Source organism: Grus americana, chromosome 10 (assembly GCF_028858705.1).
Source record: "Grus americana isolate bGruAme1 chromosome 10, bGruAme1.mat, whole genome shotgun sequence".
In the NCBI taxonomy this organism is placed as follows: Eukaryota; Metazoa; Chordata; class Aves; order Gruiformes; family Gruidae; genus Grus; species Grus americana.
Genome location: NC_072861.1, coordinates 21,649,655 through 21,670,356, shown reverse-complemented (window position 1 = coordinate 21,670,356; position 20,702 = coordinate 21,649,655). Strand labels below are relative to the sequence as shown.

The 20,702-nt window shown below is 41.7% G+C and overlaps 1 protein-coding gene across 5 annotated transcripts in view; it reads left to right on the top strand.

Annotated features, from left to right (window-relative positions):
- Positions 1-20,702, top strand: part of MEGF11 (multiple EGF like domains 11) — a 283,185-nt gene that overhangs the window by 197,469 nt on the left and 65,014 nt on the right. For all 5 annotated transcript variants that reach the window (XM_054836544.1, XM_054836547.1, XM_054836545.1 and 2 more), the window contains exon 11: positions 3,986-4,160. In XM_054836544.1, the coding sequence (XP_054692519.1) occupies positions 3,986-4,160 (175 nt within the window). The remainder of the gene's footprint in view (positions 1-3,985; positions 4,161-20,702) is intronic.

The window sequence follows — 20,702 nt, the reverse complement described above, 5'->3', positions numbered from 1 at the left end:
GATTTCCTCAAAATTAGATGCTTAAAAAATGTAAAGGTCAAAAATGACTTTCTGTTTTTCAGTTCAGCCAGTAAATTTAAAAAAATTTAAATCTTTTATGCTGTAAATGTGGCTCAAAAGCCTGGGAGCGTACAGTAGCTTCCAAACTGCAGCAAAAGCCATGGAACAATTTCCTTCTCATGCCATGTTGCGCGCTGTGGATGGCTTCCAGTTTCCACCTCTACTTGGCCTCGGGCCAGAGGAACACTTGGCTGCTTGCATTCACTCGAGGTTCCCTATACTATTCCTTCCTGTTATGCAGGAGATTTGAAGAAATAAAAGTTGTTCAGATTCAATGCAAAATACCAATGTATAACACTGCCAAACTCTTTCAAGAGTGCAAGGTTCTCTTCCAGCTCACAGCAAGTGGTTGGAAAGCAGATGTTAGTGGGTTTGCCTTCTGGGATCCTTTCAGAGGCCTCACACTCTCTTACCCAACCATTCAGCAATCCTTCTCCAGAGGAATTGTGTTCCTTAATTTCAGTTTATTGGTGGCACGGTGTCTTACATGTGCTGCACCTCATGCTGGCAAAATGTTACATGGACTCGTGACCTTGAAAGGTACGCTCAGAACAGGAAGGGAGGAATTATACAAATAATTCACATTGCTAGCTGTATTTCCTATTCTTTGCCTTAACACCTTTGCCATTAAGTGCCTCAAACTTTTCAACTTCAATGCAGCTAGCATTTATTCACCGGATCGAGTCGATGCATAGATGGCTGGCGGGATGACAGATGAGTTTCCTAGCTATAGTTGTATGTCCAGGTGCGTGGTTTAAACAGAATGAGATTTTACAGAATACCAATGTAATAAGAGAGAAGCGTTCTTAAATCACACATACACGCATACATATACTATTTCTACATCATGAGCTGCAATATATTTAGTGTCTAACTCTGATTACTTTAATTACTGGAACAGTTCATACATACCAGAATAGAAAAAACAATTAATAGTAAAAACTTAGTACTATTTAGTGATATCAGCTGCAGATCTTAAAAGGTTTTCCAAAGGAAGAAAGGCATCATTTTACAGATGGGAAAGATGAATGCAGAAAGAGTAAGTTACATGGCCAAGATTCACTGGCAGGATTGGGAAGAGAACAGCTGTCTTCTGAATTTTGGTTAAGCATCTAAATCACAGCCATCTTCAGGTTTACACTGCATCAGGGCACCTTAATTGTTGACCAAATGTTTGTGATTCAGGGCATTGTATTCTTTGTATCCTAGACAAGTCTCCTCTGTCCCCTGGCCCGACACAGCCTGCCACCCCATTTCAGACCTACCTATGTGGGTTTGAGGTCCTTTTGCTTGTTACGCTACCGTAACACTACGGTGCGTCTTAATGTTTGGCTTGCCAAAAGCTTTGGAAAGATTTATTCTGCTACTGTCAAGAAGTTTCCCTTCCCCTGCTGTACAGTGTATTCACCAACTGTTGCTACTCAGAGTTATGGTACCCATAACAATAGGTCTGGGTACCATAACTCTGGAATTTAATGTGGAGGACTTTTCCTAATCCTACAATGCCAGTGCTCTGTACAAAAGAGAAGTATTTCAAAGCACTGAAAGACTACAAGTTCTTGGCCTAGGAGAAAAACAAAACTCTGATATGCTTAGGCTGATAATAAAATCATTCTTGCTTCAATGGGAAGATTATACGGATAGAGGGACCCAAACATCTGCACTGGGCTTTTCCTAGCTCATAGCCTCATGAAAGAGTGGAAAAAGGCTGTAGGGGGGCAGAATATGGTCTTAACCTTCTACTGGACCTTGTTTTGGAGTCCAAGCCCCCATCTCCCACATACTCTTCTGCAAAGCCTCTTTGGTTCTTGCTTCTTATTTTAGTGCATGTTAGGATGATTTTTAGTCCTTAATATCTAACCTGCATCCCATGCAAAAAAGCTGTCCATTTTGATGAAGGAGCCAACCTTGGAGTAGAAATTCTTACTGAGTATAGTATTTTCAATTGAATTGTCATAGACTGATTCAGACTGCCATGATCATATATTATGTTTGAAAGATTTAATTTAGCCAACAGATGCAGTTTTCATGGAACTGTATGATACGTGCAGTAGTAGTGAAAACAGAGAAACAAAAAATCCACTTTAAAATATTTCTTTGCTGTTTAGCTTTCTGCTCCTATTAGGTAATGATTAATAGACACAGAGGGGGAAAAATGAGCTTTTATTATTTTCATCTGAATGTTAAGAGGTGCTTTGTGAACAACCATAATTTCAGGGACTGCTTTGTCAGAAGAATTTCATGGATGGTAGTTTGTTAAGCTGATGAATTGTTTTAATTAGTCAGTAAAACACTATTTATGAGGAAACATATGACACTCACAAAATTTGATCATTCTTAGTCACAACAGAATGGGACTAACCTCTCCTACCAGTAATTGCCAGAAACATACTTGGAAATTACGTTTTATGAGGTTACCTTGAAAATTAACATATACTATATTAATTTTATAGGTGTAAGGAAACTCATTCAGTCATGTCTGCAATATTACACTATAGCAATAAATAATCGTAAAGGAAAATAAATAGTTTCTATGAGGCAAAAAACCAGGAGACAGGTCCATAGAGAGGTGCCACCTCGCAGAACCATATTCTTTCTTGTTTTGAGAATAATAGAGCAAATCTGATTTGTAGCAATATTATTTCTCGTCTTTCTCACTGAGGGCTAGGCAGTGCTATTATGGTACCGTCTTGTGGTGCAGAGGTCCCAGAGCATATTGAGCTCTCGGGTGAAGCCTTACACTCCCGGCTGGCCTCAGACAACATGGGGTCCTTTTCCAAAGATCCGATTCCCCCTCCATCCCCTACTCGCTCTTTCCCACCCCCTCACTGACCACCTCTTCTCCCCAGACTAGACATCCCCCTGTGCTCTCCCTTCCCGTCCTCCAGAAACCTCCATCTCTTCAAACCACGACTTAAAACATCTCCAGCCTTCCCCTCCTTTCCTAGCCCCCAGCCACAGCTTCAGCGGGGCTCTCCTCCTGGGGGAAGTTAGTGCCCTAAGGAAACCAAGGAGATGCTCTTTCTGTTCGTAGAAGAGAAAATAGTGAATAAAGATAAACTGTTTCATAGCAGGAGGAACAAAGGGGTAAGTCTTCTACTGAGCAGATGTGGAAGGACGAGGCGTTGTCCAGTCTTTTGGGCTTGATTGTCGTTTCTCTTTTTCTCTCTGTGTGCTCTCACAACAGTGCGGAGTTGTCTGAATAGAAATGAAAGCCAGAGGATTAATGTTGGGCAGCAATGCTCATTATTCAGCATAAAGGAACTTGACTCATTTCCCTGCACGGCTGAGATTTAGTCCCAGGGCTCCTGTTGACTCCTGCCCCAAATAAATCCCAAGGCTTCAAGCAGTGATTAGTTCTGTTCACTATGGCTGAATATTCCCTGCAAAACTCTTTTTCCAAGGAGATTTCTCCTTTGCAAACTACTTTCCTTTCAGCTCTCCCTCCTGAAACTTTCTGCTGAGGTGGCACTCACTTTTAAAACACAAATTAGAGTAGAGTAGAGTAGACTAGCCTAGCCTAGCCTAGCCTAGCCTAGAGTATTTGTGCCACAGGACTCAGGTTTATCTTCACAACTCTCTTAATTGTATTCCGCTATCCATTGGAATTTTTCCAAACCCTGAACATCTTTAACAGACTCTATTACAGCCAAATAGTATGGCACGTATATGGTTTAATCCTGATGTGGTTAAAGTCAGTAACCCAAGTCACACTGACGTCTGGAAGTTCCCAGCCTGGCATTTAGCACCGGATTCCCTATTCATTTCCTGACTTATATGGCTGCTTACGTCCACCATCCCTAACAGTTTTCAGGTTTGTTACGTTCTTAGCACGACTCTTGCATTTACAACATTCTACTGCTGCTTCCGGATTGTATTTTTCTTTCATGTCCACATCTCATTAATGTTTGTCTGTCTTCATTAGTTGCCATCCGTTGTCTGGAGAGTGCAGCTGCAAAGCTGGCTGGGCTGGGCTGTACTGCAATGAGACCTGTCCCCCCGGATCCTACGGCGAAGGCTGCCAGCTGACCTGCCCTTGCCAGAACGGTGCAGATTGTGACAGCATCACAGGGAAGTGTACGTGTGCACCAGGATATATGGTAAGCGAGAGCTGTGAATGATGGGCCATTTCGTAAGGTACCTGCAAAAAATTGAAGAGGATTTTAATCTGTTTTCAAATAATATTTGCATAGAAGTGGCCAAATGCAGGTGATTTTTCCCCATTCTATTATAAGTCTACATAATTCTCCTTTGAGCAGTGTCAACTTACTACTTCTGGTTATTTACTTAACATTAATATTGTAAGTTTATTACTATTATAAGGATAAAGACATGGTTTCCCATCGTATATTCTAAGTCAAGACATAACAAAAAAGATGTCAGATTATTGTCTGCCTGGAAGAGCAGAAAAAGAATTCTTATGGCCTTTCAGCATGTTCCTTGTCAGTCATCCTGTGATTTTAATAGATGAAGATCTTTTAAAATGTTACAAATGATAGAGCAATTTATGTCTTTTCTGAGCATATATGGCAGGTGTCTTTTACCTGAGCATCAGAAAGAGCTTCAGACATTCTGAAGTAAACAAGCATTACATTTTGTACATGAGATATAAAATGGCTGAAGAAATCAGCCAAGATGAAAAATTTAGAATTAACGACTGCCAGGTTGCAGCAGAAAGTATTAGGACGTGGATCCAGGTGCCCAGTCCTGCTACAGCTGGGTGTAATGGAATAGTAAGTTCCCTGGTCATCCTCTTCAGGAGCACACCATGGAAGAGATCTGCAGGCTGTGTTTAAGAAACAATACTTCCTAAAGAAAAAAAAAAATTCAAGAGAGAATTCCACCACAACTTCATTAGCAGTTGTCTTTCTGTCATTCGTGTCCTTAATTTTACGTGGCCTGTACCCACAGGCCTATCTATATGTTTTCAATACTATTATAATATAGTTACTATAATATATAGTAATATAATTACTAACTTTACTAGAAATCAAGCTTCAGATTCAAAGACATTCCCAATATTTTTAGAGCTTCGCTGACATTTAGCAACCAACTGAACTGTGCAGCCTCCTCGATGAGTTTTACCCTCTCTTGTTTTAAGTTACAACTTCAACATGAGCTGAATAAATATCTTCAAATACTAGGGAGCATGAGATGTTATCTTTGACCATGTTGTAGCTCTTTTGATTTGCATTTATGAAACATGGTGGACATCGTACCAGGTAGCTCTTTCTGCAACGGGAGGGGAATGTTGGATCTGGACAGCAGAGCAGCCGCGTCCTACCATCCGCACCCGCTGCAGTGCTTAGGGTTTTCTAGAAAAAAACGTCATGGGATTCTGCAGGGTCATACGCTGCCGTCATCTGTAGGGGAAGGGTGCACAGCTGTGTGACAAGACCCGTAACGTGGGAGTCCTATTTGAGATTAGTGGGATGCTAAAGCCTTTGTAGTCTCCTTCCCTTTTAAATCTACATCTGAGCTTGGGAACACCAACTGTCATCTCCAGAACTGTAGAACTGGAGTTCTGGCTTAAAGACGCTTTTGTTCTCTGCTTCATGTCAACAGCTGAACTGAAAGTTGGAGCTTCCATCTAATTTTCAGGGGTTCTCGCAGTGCCAGGTATAAACGGATTTATTTAGACATGAGGGGTAGAATTGTCAAAAGCATCTGTGCAAGACAGTAGTACTTAGAGATGTAAAAAAAGAAAAAAAAAAAGAAGAAAAGGATTTTAAGGTTTGATTCCCCACTGATGCTAACAGCAAACAAGAATTTATCTTCTCTATACAGTGGTGATACACAAGTATTAATATAAAGTAGAGGAAAGAATGAAGGCAACAGCATGTTAGTAAGAAATGCAAAATAAAAAGATACCCCGATTCTCTTTCTTAGCAGGAGTGCTGTTCAAGTTTGCAGCACAAAAATATTTTGGGACCCTTTACTATACACATTTTTTTAAAAAGCATAGTTTGTCCAATATATATTGCTCCAAGACAGTATTATTGCAGGCACGAAGCCTGAGAAGTTCCTATTGCATTGCTTCAAAATAATATTTAATCTCATAATAAAGAGCTTTCTTGCATTGACATTTAAACAGCTTGGTTATTGAGGATAGCTCTATAATCACTGAAGCATATTTAGGCATTAGTATCATTGCTCTCTCATAATATACTATAATCTCTGGCAATTAGTCCATGAGGGGAAGTAAAGCCTTGAAATTGCTAATTTATTGCCTCTGAAGCATATTTGTCATTCGTATGCACGCCAGCTGACTTGAGTTGCAATGGTTCTTTCAAATGCTGGAGAACATAGGCTGTAAAGAAAACTTGACAGGAACCTTCACTTCCTAGCCCGGAACGGCCGTGTCCTGCTGAGCTGCTCTTGCTGTACGCTCCATCGTCTGGGCAGGGAGACGGTGTCAGCACCGCTTCACGACACAGCCTGCAGGTCACGGGAAAGATGCTCCGGGGGCCAGAACCCTCTCAAGGCTCCAAGTGCCTTATCTCAAAGACACACTCCAGACCAGACTCTGCCTTCAAATACGCCTGCCTGCCTCTTGCCGAGGCGATGGGGAGCTTTGCCTGCGGGTAGAATTTTGCCCTTGAATTCAGCTAGCCTGCAAGAGAGTGGCGCGACTGTTCATGAATGCAGGATATCTCTTTTGGCAGCGCTGACAATTGAGTGATGCTAATACAGAACTGGGCAGAGCTAATTATTCAGAAAAGCCATAAACGAATCCCTCTTGCTTTTTCTAGCGTGAAGCTTGGCTGATGCAGCTACGGGGTCAGGAATTTTGCCATGCGATTGGAAAGAATGAAAGTGGGATCAACATCTTACATTTTACAGAAAGGTTTGATCTACGCACGATCTTACAGAGCAGAGCAGGCTGACGGGTTTCTAAGTAAGGGGGGAAGGAAGAGGATAGGATGGGATATAACTGCAAAGGCAGAGAGGTTGGACCCGTAGGACTTTTGGGTTACTGGACGCCTAGAAAACGTAGTGACCAAGAAATATCAGTCTTTTCCTGACAAAGCACTCCTCCAGCCCACTTCTTTTGCACAGATGGCTTGTTTTTTAACTGTGCCCTGCCTTGGCTGTGTCAGGGCAGCTGGGCTGGGTTTCAGAATGAATCATCTGCGATCGCAGCCAAAACAGGGACATTTTGTTGGGATGCAGAACAAGCCATTAAAAACACAAAGCATCTGGTCACCTTTATTAAATGTATTAAGTGGAAAGGCAGCCATCCCATAGGTTGACGTGTACGTGAGCAGAGCACTTAATTTTTGGAAGTTAAGCAGATTCAAGTTTTAAAATAAAAATGTACATTGTAGCTTAGAAAACAATACATTATTTATTAGCTGTGACATTTCCAAAAATTCAAATGCCAAAGCTAAATATTGGTGAGCTTGCAGTTTTGGAGAGAATTTCAAAACATTTTATGTCTTTTTTTTTTTGATGAATATTTTGGGTCAGACCCAACAACCGGATTTGCACATACCTAGCTCTAAAACGAAATTACACTGTTGTAAAGACATTATTGGGTACTGGTACAGGTTATTTGTGTGAGGTTCTGTTATGACTGTGCTTACACTAGAGGGTTGAACTGTTTTAACTGTATGAGTGTCTAAACCGCGGATTCAGTAGATTTGACTTGAAGAGGTAACTGAGAAATCTGATTGATCCACAATCGTACCCAAAACAGGCCAGTTCTTGGAGGCAACATACAGAACAATAAAAATAGGATAATAGGACCAGAGAAGACACAACCAAATCTTCTTCCCCAAAATCACAGAGCCTGTCTAGAGCTACTCCCCACGTGCTCCGGCAGCACAGTCCACACTGCAGGCCTGTTGGAAACCCTGCGCTTACTGCATCTCACTTGTGAGGGAGGAGAAAGGTCGTGTCAGTTTAATTAAGATGATTGCAGGGAATCATCATGATAAGCGTGCCAATAGGGCGCTTCCCTGAAACTGGTATTTTTAACATATTTGAGGATTGCCTCTCAGTACTCATGTGATGAATTGCCAGCGATGCTTTCCTGAAGAATGAGTTTGAAAAGCCATTCTACTGCCATCTCATTTGTGGCAAGAAGGAATCTGGTAGACACGCACAGGGAGCACACAGAGATTAGACTTAAAAAGTATACAGGGAGATCCTTGACTGGTAGAAATTGGATCCTTACTCCCACATGCAAATAGTTGCTCCTTGCAATAAATTAGTTGGATGCAATTATGGGGGTGGTCAGAGGGGTTATACTAACTTGTTCCTCCCCCTCCTTCCAAATTCTGCTTTAGGATGCTCTCTTACAAGTCCGTGGAAGTCAGTTGTGCGGTAGGGATGTAAAAGAAATGAAGATTTGCCCTGTCCTCTCTTCTTTTGTTTTTGGTTCATTGAATTTTATTCCTGTAATTCAATAAATGTGGTGAAGAAGGCCAGAGGATATGAATTAAATATGACAGGAGACCACAGGAATCCTGACCTTCTGTCTCACAAGGAAATCTTGCAACCAACCCCCTGCACGTACCTATCAGCGTTCTAGCTACCGAAATCATTATAAATGCTATTGAAATACAACTAAGTTCACCTTCTCCATTGCACAGCTAATTGCAACTTTCTTGAAAACAGTAGCTATCTAGAGACCTCATCCTGTGATATGCCTTTGTTTCTTTATGGATGCTTTGTTTTCTTCCTTTGAAAAATGGATTTAACTTCAAATGCTTTCATTCTGTCTATTGTGGCAAGGAGATATGTACTTAAAACATTTCTCAGCCCAAGACACTCTGAGAAAACTTTAACACTTATCTATGGAATGTGCGGTCAGCTTTTACTTCAGCGGGCACTTAGGTCTATATTTCACATCTAGGTGACAGAACTTATATTACTTTAAAGAGTTCATCTATTTATGCTGCAATTTTTTGAAGACCTGTCTGATTTTATTGAACCCTGCATGCTGGCAAGCAAAGCTAGCACTTCATCACCAAAATGAAAGAACTCATTTTGACATTTTTCTATTCCTCGACTATATTGGTAGATCCCATACAAGCCAATCACAGTACAGGAAAGTATGGAAACTATAGGAGTGATGACCTCTTACTAGAAGGTTTTTCAGCTTTTGGAATGTCACTTGGATTCCCTAAGACTTTCCAAGGTATCTCCCAGTACTCTGCATCTCCTTTTGCATCTCCTGTTGACATTGCAGCAAAATAGCATTTTAAAAACATAATAAATTAGTGCCTTTCAAATATATCCTGATATAAGTGCTTATGCGTATATATCTCTGGCTGAGCTCAGTGGGAACCTGCGCACTTAAGGACTGAAACACAGGCTTAATCTGGATCTACGAGTCCATAATTTTGTCTAGTATGCCAGAGTTTCTCAACATAACGCTTTTTCTACCACAGGGGTACAGATTGCTTCCAAAGTTTGCATGTACAAGCCTGCACATCGGAGTAAAAGTCAGCCCCTGTAACACTCAATAAACAACAGCTTGAGCACTTAGTAAAAATAAATGTGTATTACAGTGCTATAAACCTATCCAAATGCGTAGCAAATGTACAGCGAACTTTGTAACGGATAATCTCTCAGTCAGTGCAAACACCCACCCACAGTCCCAGGCCAGTCTTAGTCTGTCCCACGCCTGCTTCATGAGGAAATAACCAATTTACCCTTCCATAGGAATGAGGAGGACCATGATGTTGTGTTACCTATAGAGGTCATACGGAACGTACAGGTCCAGTCTGTTGAGTATTCCAGCCATGACTGGCTTCCTTCTGGCGCATACAGTATCTCTTGTTCCCTGAAGAAAACATACAGGAGAGAAAAAACAATCTTTCCCTCTATATGAAAAAAAAAAAAAGAAGCCTGCTCTCCTGTCCTACACCTTTAAAATTCTCTCTGTTGTCTAAAAGAAAATAAAAAAAAAGTAAATAGAAAGGAGCACCTTATCTTCAATTGAATGTTCCCTGAAGGACCGAAATCCCAGGAAGGTCTGGAGGAATTTGAAGAATCATTGCCTGTAGGTGTTTTCTAAACACTCAGGGTTGATAAATACAAATTTATCAGAATATTCCCTCTCTTCTACATATTTGCTTTCATCTTTATTCTAAATGTATCATCTCTTACCACTTCAGAAGGAAGCAGGAAAAAATGAATGAGACTTCTTTGTCTTATAAGCCCCTGGTTCAGTAGTAATGCTACTTTATAAATTTCACAAAATTTTTAATATTAAAAAATGAACCTAAGGTTGGAGATAGTGGATCTGTTTTGGGGGCTTTAACTCATTTAAATGATCCGTTTCTCTTTGAGATAATTCCAAAAGTACTTCAGTGGAAGCTCATCTCAGAGCAACAGGGCACCTCATCAAAAGGTTTAACAAGAAAAGACGAGGGGAAAAAATCTTCAATAGAGCCTGTGTCCTTTTATCCTTGATTTACCGAGCATATCAGTTACCCCCCTTTGTTAAGAGCTCTTTTCATTTATAGGTATAAAATAAATTCAACCATTTTATCAAGATGTTCTTGTTACCAACCACCAGTATAAATTTTACTTGCTGTAGGTGGGGAAAAGGTTTTCTGGCACAGCAGTTGTCCAATTAACTGGAGTATTACAGGCAACAGAAATCATTTGCCCAGTCTCATTTCATGAATTACCTGGATGCACCAGGAAGATGCATTTTCTTCTCACTGGTTTCCTATTTGTATTCATAATCCAATGTCTCAAAGCCATTGTGAACGGCTAGCGGTAGCGGCAATGGGTACACAAAAAGGCATCCATACTGTGCAGGTGGCTTGGAGCGTAGGCTGTAGCTGGCAGTGAGCGAATTATTAATTAATAATAAAGGTAAAACAAGTTGTCCTGTAAGTAGTGGAGCTAAAAGAGCCTTGTTTTCCACAGCTTTCTGGCCTTAGTCCCCTGGCCTTTCCTAGCCCGCTGCAGTAACGCTGTCTCTCTGTCAGGTCTCCTGTGACGCTTGCACTAGTGAAGGACACTCAGATGGGCTCATGGACCTCAAATTCACATAATCCCCTCCCCGCATAACCAGGTTAAAAGTACTGTGCATCGCCTTCCCTAAAAAGGAAAGGATTTTGCCTGAACGAAGACTGAATAGTAAGTTATGACGGGGAAGAAATTGATTCCCGTGCTCCCAGCCTTTGAGCTCTTTCCTCTTTATTGGTTTTTCCTTTGTTTCCCCTCAAGTATTCAGAAGTTTTTAGTAGACTTCATTTTATGATGTTTGGGAATATCCGTCTGTAGCCATGACTAATTCCTCAGCTACCCTTGAAGTAAAGAGACATAGAAGGCAAAACCAACCCGGGAGGACTATTGCTGGTGATCCAAGGAGCCGTGCGAGAGGGAAAGTCCCTGCCTGGATACACAGAGAGTAGTGGGATGCAGCTGAAGAAACAGCAGAAAGACCTGGCAGTTTCAAATGAGAAGATCATTTTGTCAAAGTCAGCAGGAAGGAAACGAGGTCTCTCTGCTAACAGATATCCATGTGAGTTTTAGGTCTGGAGGTAAAGTGAAAGACAGGGATGTGGGAAATTCAACTAAAATAAATTTTAAAAAATGGAAGATGTAACTGTGCACTGGGAAACCATGATGGGAAAAGTTAAAAATTACATTCACATGGTGCTTGAAAAGTGGATAAAGATAAAAATGCTATTAATTGTGAGACAATCAGTCACAGTAACACAATCAGGTCCTCTATACTAACTATGGCTGCATCCCAGATCCCCCTTTCCTGGTTCTGGGCTCTGAGGAATGCATTGTCCTTCAAACCTGCGTTTTCTTGGTGTCTTCTAGATGGAGATAAGTCTGAAAACTCATCTGATATTTTTTTCTAAGCTTACAAATTACTTCACAAGTGGGTGTGGAACAAGAAGCAGGCAACAGAAAACATAAAGCGTGAGCTGGAAAATCGCTCTTGACATGAAAGAACTGTCACTTTCTAGTTGAACAGAAGTTTTTCTGTCGGCTGGACTGCATGTTGGTAGGGCTGAGTTTGTTAACACAAATCCAAACATCTCTTGCCCACTGTTTTGGTACATTCCTCACATCAACAGAGCTGATCAGGAATCATTTGCTCCTATCAGGACTTTTACATATTCATAGATGAGAAGAAAACTACCTCTGAATTGCATCTTGATATTCCTTTTCATTGATGACCTCTGAATTTTCTTACCCACTTCTCTATGCATACAAAAGCACATATTGATCTGCGTAAAATGTCTGTACTTTTATTTTTTTGTAGGCCGTTGGGACTAATAACAGACTATAAAGTTTTGCATCCCTAGGCTACTAGGTCTGATCCAGGCCAGGTCAGTACAGATTGACAATTATCTTCTCTTGGATGTGCAGTGGCCTGCATGAAATGACTTTGGTCTCAGTCCAGCTCCCTGTGGATCAGTATGTACATCACAAACCCCATTTCTATCAGCAGTGACTGGCAAATCTGCTGGCAGACTGAGCCATTTTACCACTTTACCTTCACAAACCATTGCTTCAGGTCAAGCTTGGTGGCGTGGCTGTGTGATCCATTTCAAAGTCCCCGCAGGACTTTTTCTGGGGACAAACAGCACAGGTACTCGGAGCTTTTGGAACAGCACTCATAAGCACTGCAAGCCACCCAGATTGTACTGCATCTTTCTTAAATGGCAGGTGCCTTTCCGAAAAGTCGATCTGCTTCTGAGATGGCTCTGCCGCACGTAGGCTAGGAAACAATGAACATCACCTCAATGCAAAGAAACTGGATGCGGGCTAAAACCAGTATTGCAATAGCAACTCACAAATGGATTCTTGTGGCTCTGCTGTACTACGGGAGAAGATATCCTACATTCAGATCCCAACAGGGAAGATCATTATGGGGAGACCACCTGCGTATTCCCAGGCTTTCAGACTAAGCCGCTCCCCTATTGATTTTTATATCAATGAACCCGGTGCTCGCTGCCTATTAGGCTCGTTGGTGTTCTCCCCCCGGAGCTCGTATTGACCAATTAGACAGTTCTGCTGGAGCACCGGCAGCCACGGCGTTTAGGAGCCTGTGTTTTCCTAAACCCTGACAGCGTTCGTGTCAGCGCCTGGCTGCAGGAGCCTTAACGAAGGGTCTTCTCTCACTTCAGGGCATTTGTTGTATGCTTTTGAGCGGGTGAACTATTGTACCGGAGTATTTAACAAGGTCACTGGATGCACAAGACACAGTGGGTCTCCCTCAGTTGTGGAAACTGCATCCCTTTCTTTGAATTCAATGGAATTTTTCAGACCCTTTTATGAACTACTTCTATTTCATTTTGTTTGCTCGCTCTCTTATCAATGTACAAGCTCCAGAAATTGTCTGTGACAGCTCAAATTCTATTTTGTCAGCCCAAGTTTACCTGAACACAACTGCTAGCTTCGGTAGGATTGTCCCAGATATGCAAGAGTGGAGTTTGTCTCAGTGACTGCCTCTGCTAACGATAACTTATTCAGTCACACACAGTGTCCATAATTTGGTAAGAACTGTGAGCAAGTCCCAGGTCTCCTCCTTTTTCTTCTTATATTTACTTTTACTTCTGGGCTCTGCTGCAGTTTTTTATTTACCTGAATAACTCCAAAGTTTTTCTAAGTGGGTCCAAAGGAACCAACTTCATACAGAAAGCCTGAATGCCTCTGACTTTGTTGCTAGTTGACATATTTCCTGTATTTTATCCTTAATTGGCAATGTGGCTATGTCAAATTGCATTTCCGTTCCTGTAGCCTCATTCAGAATCAGTGGAGCTCAATATTCCGTTCAGACTGAGTTATTTGATCTGAATTTTGCAGAGGAATAAACTGCTTGCCAATAGCAGTGTCCCTTTTCATCTATTAAGCTTCTAAACGTATATATCTTTATCCACACCATCAGTGGATCCATGCATAAAAGTGTTGGTACCTGACTCTCCTGGTAGTGCAAATTGCACACTGACCTCATTAAAACCACCGAAGTATAAGATTTAAGTCACAGGTTAGTTTTTCATTTTATTTTCTGTCTACCTATACTGTCAAAGGAAAAGACTTTATCCTTTACAATCAGACATGTATAAATGGAAAATCCTGGTGTGTTTTCTTATGCCAAAGAGCAACTGAAATTTTACCAGATCTTGGACTCTCTTGCTTTAGGTTTTTGGGTTTAGAAAAATCTGTGGAAGTTGGAAGGGGACGACTGTTTATCTGCCTGTGTGTGATTGCCAGGTTATTTACCGGCTTTTCAGACGGTACATCGCAAACCCTGTTAGCTTAAAGTTGACATTGAATGTTATTCATTTCATCTCATAAAATACCTTTTTGTTTTTTAGATGCTTTCTTTTTTTTTTTTTTCCTGCTTTGATCCTTTCACATGTGCTCATGCAGCTCAGAACCAAGGTCGGCCGCAGGTGTTAGCCTCATCAGCCCCATACCTGCATATTTTCCATCCCCATTGCTGCTTCTGCGGCTTCAGTGCTCTTAGCAAGGGACCAGCTGAGGATTCCTGCTGTGTACAGCGCATTTAGCTCCTCCTGGGCTCAGTCCATCCAGTCTGTGTGAACAAGAGTTCAGGCGTGCACCGGTGTTCTGAGCTCATTTGGCAGCTTCTGCTACAGAAGATCTCAGCTAGTGACCGCACTAGGGAGTGCAGACAGTGCGCACGTAGGGAAGTTTAGGTTTGAGACTATGCTTGGACATTATCCGTAATTGTATAGCACAGCTGTAGAAGAATTCGACAAGAAAGTTTGCAAATAATGCAAAATTATTGGGATTGTCAAATATAAAGCTAATAGCAAATTTGAGGAAAGATTTGTGTTGCTGAATGACTGGGTAAGTTGAAATTCAGTGTTCAAAAATGCAGAGTAATAGACAATGGGAAAATAACGTTATTTTTTAAGTTACCTTCACAGAAGGTGAGTTCTAATTCAATTCCTACCATTCAGGGAAAGAGATCAGGCAATCACAGTGGATAGTTTTCTGAAAAACTCGAATTTGAGTGCTCGGCACCCGTCAACAAACAAACGAAGCCAGAGCGCCAGATAGAATAGTTAGAATGATCAGGAAGAGAACAAAACAGGATGGAAAAAACATTTTTGTGGTATTGTATAAATCCATAATATAACTAAATCTCAAATTACTGCATACAGTTTGGCTGATTCCTGCTTACAAAGGATATAATGGAAGTAGCGAATGGTGACAAAGATCATCTTTCATACGGAATAGCTTCTATACAAAGAGTGACCCGATAAGCTAGAACTCAGCTCAGAAAACAGATGGCTGAGGAGGGGTACGATAGAGATCTATGGAACTGTGGATGGTGCGCAGAACACGAGCAAGGAATGGTTATTTACTATTTCTAATAACACAGGAACAAGGGGCAACCAATTAAATGATTGCACAGCAGGTTTAAAGACAAAGATAGTGCTTTTCACAGAATGCGTAATTAAATTGTGAAATGGCTCCCATAAAATGAGAATAAGAGAGTGGGATGATTTTGCTTAGAAAAGGGGTCGCCGAGGGTAGATATGTGAGAGGTCTCTTACACCATGGGGGAAGGGGAAGAAGGAACGCATGTTTGCTATTTATCACAGTATAAGAAGTTTCCCAATTAAAAATTGGGCAGTGGAGTTGAAGCAAACAAATAAAGATAATTTTTCTCCTTTGTATTTATAATTAAACTGTGGATCTTCTTGCCAGAGGACATCACAGAGGCTGAAAGTATAAATGATACCTTTTATTTCCTGGGTTTGCTAATGCCCTTTTCGCAGAACTGTTCAGACTTGTCAGCCAGAGCCCAAATTTATTAGTGCAAAAAAGTCAGGAGGCCGTAACTGTTCTACAAGGTAGATCTTGGACTGCGCCACTCAGGCTATGTGGACAGAGCAGAAACCATCTCTCATTTCTAGACAAAGATACTCCCATAAAAATAGCTGATGCAGAATTGTCACAGCCAGCTCTGAATTCTCACTCTGAAGTACACTGCAGTGCCCTCAAATGCTTCTCCCTATTTCCAAATGGCTTCTGTTAGCCACTCATCTGTTCCGCCCAAATCTGCAAGAAAATGCTGGAACTGCACATAGTGTGTTAAAGTCTTTCCTTTACCACAGTGGTAACTCCAATTCGGGCGCCTGCATTTAAAAAAGCAGAAGAAAACAGCTTTTTTTGTCTGTACCAGTAGCATTCGAGGACTGTGATTTAGTATTTTGACATACTTAGCTAGCTTCTGTCCCACAGTTTGGACACGAGTAGCTTGTTTAGTACATCGCAAAGAGCACATGTACCAATTATATATTTCTCAGGCATCTAAATGCTTTCCACCGACTTGAAATAATGCACATTATGCCTGGGTCATTTTACCATTTGGGACATTTAATTGTGATATGGCTGTGGGTTTTGGAGCATTTCAAAATAGCAGCTGCTCAAAGTTCATTATAGCAACAGCACTGAGCCCCACAGATGTTTGACTCTTTATAACTTCCCCAGAGTTAAGTTTAAAATATTCTGAGTTTACTCCCTGCCTCACCTGAATAAATGTGAAGTGGCCCTATTCCAGGTTTAAATTGCTTTAACTAAACAGAGGACTTGGTTATCCAGCTGGCCCCATAATGTATATCAGTAATCCTCCTGATCCGGATGCGATTGTCCTGCCTTGATAATATATCTTCCCATTAACTGAATCTAAACCCGTGTATTATAGACAGTTTCATTTCCACCTGAAATATCTGCTCCATAAACAAACTCCTTGCTCCAAACTGTCTTGCCCTTATGTAGCCAAGTGCTGGGGCTGGCCGAGCTCTGCACACCCATCCGATTTACCGGAACGCTGACCTCCATCATGATTTTTGAACTGTGCATGGCTATGTTCCTTGTACTCCATTACAGGCTGCCCGTGGGAGGCTGTCCTCTCCGGGATGATGCGCTGTCTCACCAGATGAAATGTCCCAAGGAAATGATGTAGGAGTTGTTTTACCCAGTCTAAATCCAATCTCCTATTTTTTGGAGAGGTCCCTCCTGGATAAATGTGTTTTGTGGTATTTTATTAGGTGAAAAGTGCTGACTGTATACAAAAATCTTGTTCAGAGGTTGATGATCATCTTCTTTACTCTCCACACTACTTTCCTTGTGAATACATTTAATTATATGATGCTGTATTCATTGCCTCGCTGACACTCAAGTGCTCTGCAGTTAAGGCCTAAATACTAAACCAGGCAGATATTCAAGCGTTGTAAAGTTAGTCTAGATTTTTTTGCCAGCAACAGCACTACACTGATTTATGGGAAGCGGGGAGGAAGGTGCTACCTCTTGCCTGCTCTCTTTATTGAATTATCTTTCTTTTTTTTAATGTCCATAGTCAGGTGGCTTGAATGGCAGGAATGGATTTTTTACATTGCAGATAACTGACTGATATTGGGTATACTTTTCGTGCAAACTAGAAAACTATGCCCTGGTGGTGAGGGGGATTATAGTGCTCCCTGACAGAAATCCAACTCGGGTTTGCTGAATTTTAGTATGCAAAATCCAATTTTTTTAAACGAAAGTTTTATTTGTATTTGTTTTCGCTTGATTTCATGGAGGCAAAACACCATCACAAAGCTAGAATTTGCTGCCTTTATTCTTACAGAGTACTGCTCCACTTCACCATTGGTTTTATTGTGCCAGAGCATTGTTCCTTTTGGATGTACGAAGCATGTTGGAGCTGAGATGCTGGAGGACAGGAGAGCGGTGAGATTCTGTGCACCCTCCGCTTCAAAAGATGAGACCTGTCTTGCACACAGGGTGTCTTATTAGTTTGCCTGTGTGCGTTTACTGCTCGGGGATCACGCAGTGCTTGCACATGGAAAAAACCTCCTCTGTGCCTGGGCGGGGGCACCCGGGGCGGTTCTGCTGCCGGCAGTGCTGTCGGCGCAGCTCGCCTCCGTTACCTCTTCCCCATGAGTTAGTGGGACAGGGACACATTCAGACAGGAGACCCCGAGCCAACGCGCAGTGTCTGACTCGATGCGCAGATCCTTCCATCCTGCACAATAAATCCCTCGCAGCTGGGATTTACGGTGCTGGCAACCACGAGCTCTGTGCGGTTAGTTCCAGGTCTGCGTACGCATACATGGTGTTCCGGCTGAAAGGCTGCATGAGTTCTCCAGCCTCGAGAGCTACAAATTATTTTCCAGGTAGCCAAATCCTAATCGAAGGTTTTCCTAAGCTGTGGGCAAAGGTTTCCCGAGGTGCCTGGTCAGTGTGATGGGGAAGGTCCCTTCCGGGAAGATGGATGGATAACTGTTGCTGTGAAACCCATACAGCCTTGGGACCCTAGGCTGAGTACTCCTTTTTTTTTTGAAATAAAATAACCCAAATATACTGTTAATGTATCTCAGATCAGTTGTGAGGCTGTGCGATGGGAAATGGAAAAATTTAGATGGGGGAATGAGAGGCTCTAGAAATAAGAATCTGGTCCAGGTTCTTCTGTGACCTTACTGAGGGAGTAACGTGTGTTACACCAGTAGCAGCCTGCAGCAGGCCACAGCAAGTATATTTGGGTTTATAAAACGGGAATCCACAAAGTTCAGCCAGATTCTGTACAAACAATTTGGAAAACAACAAACCACAGTTACTTTGTGGTAACTTTTACTCCCCTCACAGTCAGTGTTCCCAGCTTTGCTTTTGTGTAACAAAGGCTTTGGCTAGAACCAGTAAAATGGAATTAAATAGTATTTAATAAAGTACCTTAAGTACTTAACATTATTTACAATAATTTTACTTACTAATCTCATTATAACAAATCAAGTTTCCATTTTGTTTGTGTGCATGTTTCACTGAACACTTTTGATCAAACACCAAATTTAAGAATTATTATCAGGATGACTAATTTCAAACTTGGCATTTACTGTGAAATTTACTGTGTGAATTAGCATATTAGCACAAAAACAGAGGTGAAATAAAATGCTGAGGTCCCTTTGTAAATGTTTGTAAATCCTTGTAAGATTATAGGAAGCAAAGCGGTAAGTTCTTCCCGCTCCCCGAGGCGGCCGTGCTTGGTGCCCACGGCATGTCCAGGATTTACAGTACGCTCAGAGGACTGTGATGCTGCTGAGGTGCAGGTTGGGGAAAGCTTTGCAGATGGCTCTTGGAAGTGTTTTACGATCTAATGAAAGACTCCGGCATTCAGGACGGCCAATAGTTGTGTCTTTGAATGAGTCATGAGCTGTAAAGTCACTTTTTAAACGTAGGAAAGCTCTTTCTTTGCCATCCTTTCCACTTTAGCCCATCTTCTCCCATAAAAAGGGCAAAGGGAATAGGAGACTGAATAAGGTCGTCAGTGATTTCATTGTGCCATTTTAGATGTATATCAAACTCCAGCATAGCTACATCATATAACGTTACAAAGTGGGTAAAGGACCATTTGTCAGTTCTTAGTAACAGTGATTACCTGCAAACTGAACGCTTGGCTTGTTCCTCCCCAACCTTTTTTCTGCATTTTATCATTAGCACCAATAATAGCATCTGCAGGGAGTAATTAGCAACACCCAGAGGAGAAAGGAATTCTGCCAGAGGACATCATTATGTCTGGAAAACTAAAGATGCTCTATAGTAAGGTCATGAATAAATTGCTTGAGTCTAGGGTGGAGGAGAAGACCAGTAAAAGTACAAAGTTTCCTACTGCTGCTTATAGGCTTATGAAGAGCACATTAATTTCCACTGGAACACCATTAGGGAAATTAGTTTGTTCTGACAGTTTGTGTTGCTGGATACCATATGTTTACCTTGAGGGAATGTTTGTGGAGAACCACTTTGGGTTAATTGTAAATGTCACAATTAAATAAGTAAATATACAGAACTATCTGTGATCTGCATCGGTGCACAGACACCGTGTACCAGCACACTGGTGTGCCGCGTAATGTGTGTACATATAAATATATACTTTTATGTACCAAATCCATACCGACCAGCTTATCTGGACACACAGACGCCAGGTACAAACAGCACCTGCGTTTGGTCTTTCTGACCTGTTTATCATTACACACATATGGCACCGCACCGTGCCCTTCTTTCTATTTAATACCTGCGCCGTGAGCTCTGAGAACCGAGCATCGGGCTGCCCCGTTGCTGGTGCCAGGTCTTGCGCCTCTAATTCATCTGGCACAAAAGCAGGCGAGGAGAGGGAGAGGGAGGGAATCAGAGACCGTGTTAAAAATCTCGGACTAGTTGGAGTCACATTACAGATTACCAAAGGTTCAGCTATGTTGCCTTTCAGAGTTGTCAGTCCCCCCTCATAATCTGCACAGGAGTTGAGGATTTTCAGCACCTTGACAGATTAAACCTTAAGAACACTCAAACAAACCTGTCGCATAGGTCTTTATCATGCAAACTTGAGGCCAAGTTCAATAACAGCCCTGTTAGTCTTCTGCATTGCAGAGGCCTTGAAAAATTGATTTTCTGTTTTGCCACTGACTTCAGTGGAACCAGGCTTTAGCCCTCCGAGGCAAATTTATTCCTGTAGGTGGTAGCTACTTCTGAAATTCTTGATTTTATGTCCTTAAATAGTCAAACCTTGCAACAGACCAGGTATGGGGCAGACTTTGCTGGGTGCTGACCGTTCCTGGGTTATTGCTTCCCCTTATAGTCTGCGATAGCCTTTTTTTTTTTTTTCCTTTGAAAATGCATTTCACGGAT